At 41.2% G+C, this 12,427-nt stretch overlaps 1 protein-coding gene and 1 long non-coding RNA gene across 2 annotated transcripts in view; one reads left to right on the top strand and one right to left on the bottom strand.

Annotated features, from left to right (window-relative positions):
• The window catches only part of gtf3c2 (general transcription factor IIIC, polypeptide 2, beta), a 107,007-nt gene that overhangs the window by 37,037 nt on the left and 57,543 nt on the right, over nucleotides 1-12,427 (bottom strand). Inside the window, exons 10-12 of the mRNA XM_069886577.1 lie at nucleotides 5,794-5,825; nucleotides 5,538-5,667; nucleotides 2,575-2,719 (exon numbers count right to left, since the gene is read on the bottom strand). Coding sequence (XP_069742678.1) covers nucleotides 2,575-2,719; nucleotides 5,538-5,667; nucleotides 5,794-5,825 — 307 coding nt within the window. The remainder of the gene's footprint in view (nucleotides 1-2,574; nucleotides 2,720-5,537; nucleotides 5,668-5,793; nucleotides 5,826-12,427) is intronic.
• Nucleotides 1-12,427, top strand: part of LOC138736688 (uncharacterized) — a 44,825-nt gene that overhangs the window by 23,786 nt on the left and 8,612 nt on the right. The window lies entirely within an intron of this gene.

Raw genomic sequence — 12,427 nt, 5'->3', positions numbered from 1 at the left:
GGAGGATGAGGGTAGTGATGTGGAGAAAAAGGCTGCAAGTGTTGGAAACTGTTGAGAAGGTGAAAGTATTGGTATAATGAAAGCTGTTAGGGGAAAAAGGTGGAAAGTTAGAACTGAAAATGGAGTGGAGAAAGATCCTATCAACAAAATGTGAGTGGAAGAGGATGGAACCAGAAAAGGGGGCAGAAATTCAACCATTAATCAACTGCCTCTGTCATCCTTCATTCCTCCCTGGTTCACTCATTCCCTACTGGCCACTGTCCAATCACTCCCACCCTGTCTTCTTCCCGCACTCTTGGTCTTGATGTAGGGTTCCAGCCTAAAATGGTGGCATTCTTTTTCTTCCACTGATGCTACTCGACCTGCTGAGTTTCTCCAGCAGTTTGGTTTTCACTCTGAATTATGCAGCCTCATTTATATGTTGTTTGTTAGTATACAATGGGCAACCAGAATTGAATATAGGCGCCTGAGTTGACAATGAGCTCACAAGATGGGTGACTATCTATGAGAACATAAGACTAGTTAAGTTTTGAGATTAGAAGGACATTAAAGAAAACAAAGGATCTAGGCTGATACCCTTTACATTACTTAAAGACTGTTACATTGAGAGACATTATTCATAAAATAGCTGTTCTGAGGTGGACAAAAAGATTATATATCACAATTTCAAAGAGAATTAGGGAGTTATAGCGTCCTGCCCACTCTTTCTCCCCAGTCATTTATTCCCCAAGCTATTTATTCTGAAATTATAACATGGGAGCTTATTTCTGTGAAAATGGCTGCTACATTTTCTCTAGTAAACATAAAGACTAGCTCAATGCAGTAAAGCACTTACAATGTGCAATGCACCATATCAATGCAAGGTTTTGTCTGTTCAATCAGCAAGTGAGACAAAGGCACTGTAACATTATAGATAGCACCTAGATGCTAGAACATGATTAAAGTGATTTGAAAATAATGATCTTGAAGTTGTCAAGTAGCCAATGGACTTTGGAAAGGACAAAGTCGAGAATGTGTTAGACTTTTAGGTAAAGAGTTCTGGCCTTAATGGAATATGTGTAAAGAACATAGATCCTTACACATTAGACGGCATGGTTAGCGCAGTAATTATTAGTGCCAGCAACCCGAGTTCAAATCAGGTTCGGTGTAAGGAGCTTGTATGTTCTCCCCATGACTGCGTGGGTTTCCTCTGCTGTTCCGGTTTCACTCTACCCTTCAAAATGTATGGGGGTTATAGGTTAATTGGGATATTTGGGTGACATGGGCTCATGACCTGGAAGGGCTTGTTGCTGTGCTGCACGTCTAAAATTTAAATTTAACACAAGAAAATGGAAGCAGGAGTAGAATATCAGCCCTTCCTACAATTAAAGCTGGTCTATGCTGACCTCAACTCCTCTTCCGAAAGATGCTGGCATTAATGAGATCACCAGAAGATAGAGTGAGAGAAAGATTCTGAGAATCAATATTCAACAGCTGGGAAAACAATTAATGGAATAAAAGACAGCAAGGTTATCTGAGAATGCTGGGGTTGCACATTATTCTGTTTTATTCATGAAGTTCACCTGGGAGACTGGTAGGTGCATGCACATTCTGAGAGCAAAAAATATATCCATTTTTGATAATGAGCTGAAGGGATCTTTGGCTCATTTATTATTTGATATCAAATTTGGGTTCAGTTACCATAACAAATTTAAAATTGAAATTGACAGGAGAAAAGTATCAACATGACAGTAAAATTAAATCTAGCGTCAAGTAAAAAGCAGAAAACACTGAAGAGTGGACTTAATGACAAAGGATGTCTAATCTTGATGCAAAGAACATGTATCACCATCTGTAAAAATTAGACTGTGTAAACTGTGTGGTGAAAAAAATGTACATAATCAGTGGTGAGATGGAGATATTAAAGATTTGTTTTTGGTACAAATATTGTAGAATTTGGCTCAGTGACAATTCTACAAAATGCTAATTATTTATGCTTCACAACATAAAGGGAGAAAATGTGACAAATTATTTTACTCTCCAAACATTGCCTCTTTTCAGACCACTTGGAAATTGCATATTGCCATTAAATTAAAAACATTGCCAACAGTCCATACTTTGAGCATTTTCTATTTTTGTTTCAGATTTCCAACATCTGCCATATTTTATTTTGTCAATTAATATGATTTATTGGTGCATGGAATCTATTTAAAAAAATTAAAAATACAAAAACCGTGTTGTTTTTAAATTTGTGCATGCCAGTTGTGTGAAAAATGCAATTTCTCCCAAACTTCAGTACTTGCTTCATGCTTTCCTCACTGGGAAGTGTTCTTTCTCCTCTGTCCTAACAATATGATAGATTTCTTGTTATTCTCAAATTTACATCTGCCATGGGTGAAATTGCCTATGCCAAGAGAATTCTCTGGTATACTGTTGCTGCAAAGATGCCCCATTTAATGCAATCTAACAAACTAATGCCATATAGAAATGGTGCTAAAGAATCTTCATTTACAATCCCATGAATGCCATACCTATAGAGCTACACACAAGATTTAAGGTGCTTCCCACCAAATTTTTCTCGGTTTGATTTCCTACCTGTGGGCTTTACTCCATGCAATGGCTTTGACAGCATGGTCATGTGCAACAAAGGAATGGAAAGGATAGATTTTCAAACTTCTATCTCCTTGCTGGACTCGTAACAGTAATGATTTTGTATTCAGATCCCAGAGAGCAACTGTACCTAATTTGAGAAAATAATTATTAAAAGAAAAAAAACTACATGCTCTAAAACAGTGGTTCCTAAACTTTTTCAGGCTGCCAGCCCCTTGGCTCCCAGGCCACATCACACATACAACAAACAAACACCTCTTTCTTGGTACTGGGTTTATCACAAATTTCAAACAACTAATCTAAGTGTATGTATTTCACAAATAAAAGTTTTCCTAAACCAATTTATTTAGCAATATGAAAGGGTAAATTTACATCTCAACTGTAACTACATTGTCTTCGTGCTGTCGGGGGCTTGATGGGCAGCAGCCGGGGCGAGGATCAGCCGTCAGGAGCTCAATGGTGGGGGCAAGGATCAGCTGTCGGGTGTTGGATAGGCAGTGGCCAGGGTAAGGATCTACGATCGGAACATCTGCAGCTCAATGGGCAGGCGGTCAGGACAAGGATCAGCAATCAGGTACTGGATAAGTGAATGGCCGGGCGAGGATCTGCGATCGGGCTGTCTGGAACTCGATGGGTGGATGGCTGGGGGTGAGGATCAGCTGTTGGGTGCTGGATGGACAGGCAGTTGAGGGAGGATGAGCTGCTGGGTCCTGGATGAATGGACAATCGGTGAGAGGATGAGCCGTCAGGAGCTCAATGGGTGGGCGGTCAGGGTGAGGATCAGCTGTTGGGAGCTAGATGGACAGGTGGCCAGGGTGGGGGGTGGGGTGCTGTACAGTGCATTTACACATAATTTAAATGTGCATTATAACCTGAAGATGATTTGAAATTCTTACAAACCTGGATCCTTGGCCGTTGCAGAAGTGAATGTGGCGCATGTCCTGTCCAGAGCACATCTCAAGAAACAAACAAATATTCACTGCCTCCTTTTTCTTCACTACCTCCTGACCACCCCCTTTCTCCTCATCACAACCCCCTTGGATCTTTCCATTATCCCCGGGGAGAGAGGGGGTGTGGTAGGGCCCACTTTGGGTATTACTATTCTAAAATATCAATTTATACTTTTTATTATCTAAGTAACTGATGGACGTCAAGAAGCTAATTGCCAGATTTATGAAAAATATATAAACAATAAACTAGAAATTTATGTGCATGGTGTTACTTTATATTTTTGATTCAACACACATGAAAAAAATCAAATACCTTCCAGAGTTGGAAATTGGATTCCAAATTGACAGTTATAGGAGGCAGGAAATAGCAGAGATTTTTTTTATTATTGAAAGCCTGTTACCAGCAGTGCACAAGAGAATTGGTGCTGAGCACCTTATTGTTTGATATAAATAAACAGTATGAGGATGTATGATTAGTAAGAAGATGGCACAACAATTGGCTACGTTGTTGTCAGCAAGGAGGATAGACTTTAAACCTAGGTTTAGAGTTTCACACAGTAAGATGGCAGAGAAATTGTGTTTGTGATAATGCACTTTTGAAAACTAATGAGGGCAGGGCATACACAATGAATGGCAAGGTCCTTGGTAATGTTGAGGAAGAAATGGACGTTTATATACAACGATCCTTAAACAGATACGTGGGACACTTCATTAGCAGTGGCAGAAAACAGAGTCAATTACACAACTATACAAAACACACACATACACACTCACACATATATATCTATCTATGTTATCTATCTATGTTATCTATCTATGTTATCTATCTATGTTATCTGTCTATGTTATCTGTCTATGTTATCTATCTATGTTATCTATCTATGTTATCTATCTATGTTATCTATCTATGTTATCTATCTATGTTATCTATATGACATATCTATACAACATATATATATATATATAAATATAAAAAAAATATAACATATCTATGTAATAAATGTCTATATAATATATATCTATACAATATATACACATCATATACAGTACAACTCTGATTATCCAAAATGGTCGGGACCAGGCCATTTGGATAGACGGTTTTATTGGAAAACTGGTCATTTTTTAAAAACAGCCCAGTAGCAACAGCAAATCACTTCTATCAATGTTTAAACAACAACAAACAACAAGGAAAGGCTTTTTAAGCATTTAAATAATGTTTAATTCTCAACAACAAAAAAATGCTGGCCACAACGCCGCTAACAATCACCGAGACCTCCCAACCGCCTCCACTGATTCCTGGGGAGGCTTCCCAGTGCAGTGGTACACTGATGAGTCAGCGGGCTCCTGTCTTCCCAGTCACTGGAACTCCCGATGCCCAAGACCTGACTCCGAATATTCCCCTAGGCCTATCGCACACCCATACCGGGGAGTCTGGCGAGCATGTGCAGTAGTAGACAGAGGGGAGGGGTCAGAGTTAGCGTCGGGAGTTCCAGTGTGCTGAAAAGGGAGGGAGGGAAGAGGATCGGAGGGGAGGGAATGCCACTGAGCCCAAGGTCCCACTCCTGCCCTGGAAGCCACTCTCCTTGATGACGCCAGGACAAGGGATTATTCCAACTGCTTGCGGCTGGGAGACAATGGCACATAGTTTGAGAGGCAGAGTTGGAGAGAAAGGTCAATAGGGGAAGGTAAAGAAGAAATGGACCGAGAGAGGGGAGGGAGTTACCTAAAACAAGGACAATCGTTTTAATTTCATGTCGAGTGAATTTTTTATTTTTTTTTTAAATGTGTGAGATCAGTTTGATTTCTGATTTGTTTTGGATATCTTCATTTATCTAAAATTTTTTGGATAAATGAGGAGTTTGGAATATCTGATTTCAGATAATCAAGAGTTGTACTGTGTGTATATGTATGTATATTTAACAAATCTGCTGGCAGTCTGTTAGAACTAATTGCTGAGACCATATCAAGATATCAAGTTTCAGCTCAACTGCTACATACCATCATAATAACCAGCAGCTAAATACTGATGTTCCTCAGAAGGCATCCAGTCAAGACAGAAACACTGTCCACATTGAGATGATCCACTGTACTGAATGGATCCAATTTCCAAAATCACAGTAGATTGTACCTACAAAAAAAAATTGAATAAGTAATCTCAGAAATTCTAAAAATTTAAAGAATCAAATGAAATTAGTGAAAATTTCTTACACAAGATGGTTATACATTTTGCTTTATGTAAATTAAAGCGACTTGCCTTGCATATGATTGGCCCTTGTATAGATGAAGCTGTAACCAAAAAAAAGCAAGACAATTCAAGAAGGAATGTTGGAATAACTGACAAACACCATAGAAATACTTCTTTGAATTTTCTTTCCTGAAACATGTTCATATTCAAAATATATAGGTTAATTTTAATAAATCAAAACAGAAAATGTTTAATTGATTTAACTGTATCTCTCTGGGTGATCCAGTTTAGCAATTCGAACATTACCAGTATTCATTTGTAAATACTTCAAATCTTCTTTGCTTTATTTTTGCAAAATATTACATTTAAACCAATACTTAATATTTCATAGAATTTTTAAATTAATCTTTGAAATTATGGTTCAATTTATGTTTATATCGCTAACACAAGATTAGGTATTTCACTTTGACACTTCAACATCAAAATCCAAGGTGACGAAGAGAAACTAAATTAACTATAGATCATGGGACTGGTTCAAAAATTGAAGGATTGCAAATATTATCAAACGACTTTTTTTAAAAATGGAAAGAGAAAACATAACTTGATCATCAATATTAGGCTTTCTGTGTAGTCCAGGCAACTCATCCTGATTGCATATTTTCAGGTAGTGACTTCAATCACATGTCAATTTTACATCCAGAGGCAACAATATCTTGGATCTGGCGCACACAAATGTCCCTGGAGCATCCAAGGCTGATCCTCCTTCTCCAGCCCTACCTTGGATATTCAGATTACATATTCATTCTGCTAATCCCTGCACACTAGTTCAAACTAGTTCACAGGGAGATCCGAACCCAGCCAGAGGAAGCCACAGCAGCAATGCAGAACTGCTTTGAAAGCACAAACTGGAGTGGATTCAAGGAAATGGCCACCTCCCATCACCATATCGAGATCGAGAAGTAAACTATTTCAGTAACTAGTTACATAGGCATGTGCATTGAGAATGTTATGGTGATCAAACGCTACACAGCCAGGGCAAATCAGAAATCATAGCTACACGTGGAGGTTTGTGCTCAGATCTTGTGTCGCCGTCTTCAGGTGAGGTGACAAGATAGCATCAAGATCAGCAAGGGCTAAATTTTCCTGTGTCATTAGGAAGGCAAAGCATGGGTACGCAGAGAATCCATAGAAACCAATGCAACACAAGGCACATGTACGGGGTATTCAAACCATAATAGACTACAAGACAACCCTGTAGGTAAGTGATAATGGTGCCTCCCTCCTTGATGGGTTGAAGACCTTCTATAAACAGTTTGATGAGAAAAACAATACAGTACAATTCAAAAGAAAGCCTCACCTCCTCCTGAAGAATAGGCACACTGAAAAGCCACAGCCAAGAGGGAACCCACACAAAGTGGGACCACACAACATACCTGGTCAGTTGGTGAAGGACTGTGTGGTACTAAGGGACATCTTCAACATCTCACTGGAGCAGCCCACTGTCCCCACTTGAATCAAGACACACCATCATTCCAATGCCCAGGAGAGCAACAGTAACTGGACTAAATGACTACTGCTCAGTGCCACTATGATAATGAAGTGCTTTGTGTAACTGGTAATGAAATGCATCAAATCACACCTTCAAACGACACTGAAACCATTCCAGTTTGCCTACCATCCAAACCAGACCACAGATGATGTTATAGCTTTGACCATCCACTCCATCCTGACTCACCTTGAGAACGACTCCTCATACACCAAGACATTGTTCATTGACTTCAGCTAGGTGTTCAACACAATCACTTCAGGGGCTGGGAGATAATTCTCCTCACCAGTATTCAACACACTTCTCTGCAACTGGATTCTGGACTTCTTGAGCAAAAGACCAAAATCTCATGGCATCAGGCTGAGCACAGGCTCTTCTCAGGGCTGTGCTTTCAACTCATTACTGTTCATACTGCTGATTCACTACTCCACTGTCACATTCAGTTCAAAGAGAATCATCAAGCTTGCGGATGATACAACAGTAGTTGTCTTACAGAGAAGAGGCACAAGAAGAATGAATCTCAACTTTGTTAAGACAAAGGAGATAATTGTGGACTTTAGGAAAACAAAGGCTGATCATTCGCCATTACATATAAATGGTTCCATCGTGGAGAGCACAAAGTTCTTTGGTGTGCATTTTAAGAATAACCTATCCTGGATCCACAGGATCATTAATCAGGAAGGTGCAGCAGTGTCTACTCTAACTAAAGAGGGCAAGGAACTGGTCTCCATCCTGATAACTTTTTACAGAAACATAATTGAGAGCATTCTGTCCAACTGTATCATAGTGCAGTATAGTAGTTGCAAAACATTGGACCAGAAATCAATAGAGGATCATCAAAATGGCTGAAAGGATTATAGGGGCTTACTATCAGAGAAAGAGAAACAAAAACAATTGCCCCCCAGAGTCACTGAGCATCAAAGTATTCGCCTCCAGTGCTCCCAGAGCTTCTGCAGCCACACAGCCTGCAGTTCAAACCGAGCTCCACGTGCACACCTCTGTACAATCAGCACCCTTGGCACCCTCTTGCATCTTGGTTCTGATACATGGTACCCCTTCAGCCTGTCTCCTGGTATGATTCCCTTAACCACAGTTCCCAGCAGCCAGCATGGGTTCCTTGTCTCGATCGCCAACAGCCTCCTGCCTGTATGTTCTTCAGGCTCAGATCCCTCAATGGTCTGGCCTGCTGACGTTCCATGGGTCGTCTTCTCAAACCTGAATGGGGCGAAGGGGTTAGTGAGGAATGGTGTCCTCGTTTTCTAGCAATCTGCACCAGTCATAAGCTTCACTGGAGTCTGCAACCCCTCTTGACTGATGCTCATCATTGGCGCCTACATCTTGAGCCCAGAGTCCATGCGGGTCGTTGTAATGGAAGATTCTTTACTTTTTTACTTTTGCAGCCCTTTGCTGATTCTAAAACACAAGCAGGTCCTCAGCCTTGCAGAAGCAGACATAAGCTCAATTCCACCAAGGGGCCAGAGATGCAGTTATCTGACCGAACATTTAATCTTCCTGCTTGTTTTGGTCACAGACTGTCAGAGGCCTAGCCTTGATGCAAAATAAACCATTGTATTCAAAGTGATAAGTGAAAATTATGTAATTCGATAGAAGCCTAGGCATGCTAGCTTGCTCACTTATCTTTCTTGCTGTGCTGGGAATAGGTGCTTGGGTAAGCAGTTTTGGGTAATATAAGCCATGGTCCCGCTGCTGAAGTTTGAGACTCTGAGAGATGGCAACATCTCTCAGCAAGAAGAAGAATTTCTAGAGTCCAGCCAACGTCCCGGTCGGGGGAGGTGGAGAAGCTGCTACCGGCGCCCTGACAACCTACTACAAGTGTGCAGTCGTTGCCTCGCTTCGGCAGTTGGGACCAGTCCAGGCGTTGATAAGTATAGTTGGGAAGGGCTTGAAATCAGCTTTTGAATTTGTAATAAACATTTGTATAAACTGAACTGCTCTCGGTGTGTGTGTCTATTTTCTTTCAGTAGCTCAAACACTGTGACCAATCTAAAACGAACAAAATGAGAGGTATAAGTTTACCCAAGACAGTCGTGGAACTTTAAAATAAACCACCGTCCACACCTTTAACAGGCTGTTTAGAGCCTGTACAGAGCCAACAGCAGTCGAACCATGCGGTAGGACCCCGCAGGGGAGCGCTGTGTCTCTGCTCCTCATCCTCCATGGGTCCGTACCAGTGCAGCTGTTACAGCAGCTCCACCAGCTCAACCATTTTTAAAAAATCTTTCACCTTTCTCAATTCCTTTTCTCAATTGACAGTTACTGGGAGTGTTGTTTACATTTTTCTTTTCTTTGGCTTGGCTTCGCGGATGAAGATTTATGGAGGGGTAAATGTCCACGTCAGCTGCAGGCTCGTTTGTGGCTGACCAGTCCGATGCGGGACAGGCAGACACGGTTGCAGCGGTTGCAGGGGAAAATTGGTTGGTTGGGGTTGGGTGTTGGGTTTTTCCTCCTTTGCCTTTTGTCAGTGAGGTGGGCTCTGCGGTCTTCTTCAAAGGAAGTTGCTGCCCGCCAAACTGTGAGGCGCCAAGATGCACGGTTTGAGGCGTTATCAGCCCACTGGCGGTGGTCAATGTGGCAGGCACCAAGAGATTTCTTTAGGCAGTCCTTGTACCTTTTCTTTGGTGCACCTCTGTCACGGTGGCCAGTGGAGAGCTTGCCATATAACACGATCTTGGGAAGGCGATGGTCCTCCATTCTGGAGACGTGACCCACCCAGCGCAGCTGGATCTTCAGCAGCGTGGACTCGATGCTGTCGGCCTCTGCCATCTCGAGTATTTCGATGTTAGGGATGAAGGCGCTCCAATGAATGTTGAGGATGGAGCGGAGACAACGCTGGTGGAAGCGTTCTAGGAGCCGTAGGTGGTGCTGGTAGAGGACCCATGATTCGGAGCCGAACAGGAGTGTGGGTATGACAACGGCTCTGTATACGCTTATCTTTGTGCAGTTTTTCAGTTGGTCGTTTTTCCAGACTCTTTTGTGTAGTCTTCCAAAGGCGCTATTTGCCTTGGCGAGTCTGTTGTCTTACATATAGCTCAGGGTACAGGAGCAACAAGATCAGGACTGCCAGGCTGGGAAATTGCTTCTTTCCACAGGTTGTGAGATTGATACATCCTGCAACCGAATAAATCATCCAAAAGTGTTTCTATATATTCATTCTAAATCCTGTATATATGTAATAAATATGTGCTGTGCATTATGTATGTGTACACAGTGGTCCAGAGAAAAGCTGTTTCAGTGTACAGTCCAATGATGTAAAATTAACTTCAAAATCCTCTAGTTATCACAAAGAACTATCATAAGGAGGACACTTCTAAATTATTAATGGGATCAGGCAACACACTTATTGAAGGGAAAGATCATTGATAAACTCACTGGAGTATTTTTCTGAGGATGTAATTGGTAAAAAAAAAAAAGGAAGCATTTGAATCCCACTTAAGACGTTCGTGTGCAAAGTTAAACAATACAAAATTGGACATATTATAAAGCCATGGATTTAAAATTGGTTGGCAGAGAAAGGAGAGTAGGAATAAATGTGTCTTAGGGAGAGTAGCAAGTGGCTAGTGAGGTATCACAGAGATTAGTGCATGAACCACCATTAACTACTGTAAATATTTCTGAATCTTGCTGACAACTTGAAATGGCATTTGGGTTGTGAACTGTGAGGACAGAAAACAAGGCTTCAAGCTAATTTAGATATTATGGGGAATTGAATATACGGCAAATGCAATTATAGATGTCCCATAAAAACTGTACTGTCTAGATATATCACAGTTTGATGCAGGAATTGCTCCGCCCAAGACCACAAGAAATTATAGTTGTGAATGCAGCTCATGCCATCACTCTAACCAATCTTCCCTCCACTGATTGTCTACACTTGTCACCTTTGGAAGCAGGCAATATATGGGTCACATTGTCTTCTCCCCACTCCCATTGTGCAGAAAATTGGTTGGCAGAGAAAATTGGTTGGCACCCCCATATTCATTTCCCATTGATACACGGCCACTCATAAGTAAAATTATGCCCTTGCATTGTTTTTAAATTGATCTTTTTTCTGTCATGCTATTCTCTGTACATTTGTTTCACACTACCTGGATAGGTTGTCTTGACTGGATAGCATGGAAATAAAGATTTTCTACTGCATTTCTGGACACGTTACCAAAGGATACACTTGCTGTGAATGGATACTGGTCATGGTGGGCCTATCACGTGAGGAGTGAATGGGCCAACTACGAGAGAGGTTCTCAAGGAAACATGTAAAGTTCTGACAAGGTTTGGAAGGCAAGATGGAGGAAGGATATTTTCCCTGGTTGGTAAGGTCTAGAAGCAGAAATAATCTTAGGAAACTTGGTCAAGTTTGGCAAAATTATTGAGGTGAAAATAAATAACTCTAGTAACAGCATGAAATCCAAACTCTGGATTGAGAGCAATCTGATTTGGTTTCAGAAATTGCCAGGGACAGGCACAATGTACAACAGACCAAAGATAATGACAGGTTTTCCAAAACTAGTTGTAGGAGCTTACGGCTCATCCAGAATCAGATGTTGGGTAATCAGACAAAAAAACGAGAGTGAGATGGTACATTAAAGCTCCATCCTTCTCCCTGACAACTATGTGGAAATAGAAACTATATTTGGATACTGTTGCTGATAGGTAGCTGGTAGACAAAATGATCCAGGTTATTTTTGATTGGTGGTATGCTTGGCTTCATTGGGCAGGGCATTGAGTATAAAAGAAATAAGACCACACTGCACAACTTTGGTGAAAGCAGCTGTGGCAGGGCCTAAATGGCATAACCTACCACCAACCCAAAATCCAGTGCAGTGGGAGACAGCAAAGCTTCATTCCCTGACGAACTCAATGCTTTCTACGCCTGATTTGACCTCAAGAACGGTGTGGTTGGCGTAGCGATTAGTGCAATGTCCTTACAGTGCCATTGATCAGGACTGGGGTTTGAAACCGACACTGTCTGTAAGGAGTTTTTACATTATCACTGTGCCTGTAAGGATTTTCCTTGTGGGTTCCGGTTTCCTCCCACCGTTTGAAACATACCGAGGGGTTATGTTTATTGGGTGTAAATTGGATGGTCTACTGTATGTCTTAATTAAAATAAAATTTAAAAAAGAAAGAACCACCACTGCA

The sequence above is a fragment of the Narcine bancroftii genome, chromosome 6, assembly GCF_036971445.1.
Source record: "Narcine bancroftii isolate sNarBan1 chromosome 6, sNarBan1.hap1, whole genome shotgun sequence".
Classification (NCBI taxonomy): Eukaryota; Metazoa; Chordata; class Chondrichthyes; order Torpediniformes; family Narcinidae; genus Narcine; species Narcine bancroftii.
Note: the sequence above shows the minus strand (reverse complement) of the source record. Positions and strands in the feature narration are given on the sequence as shown.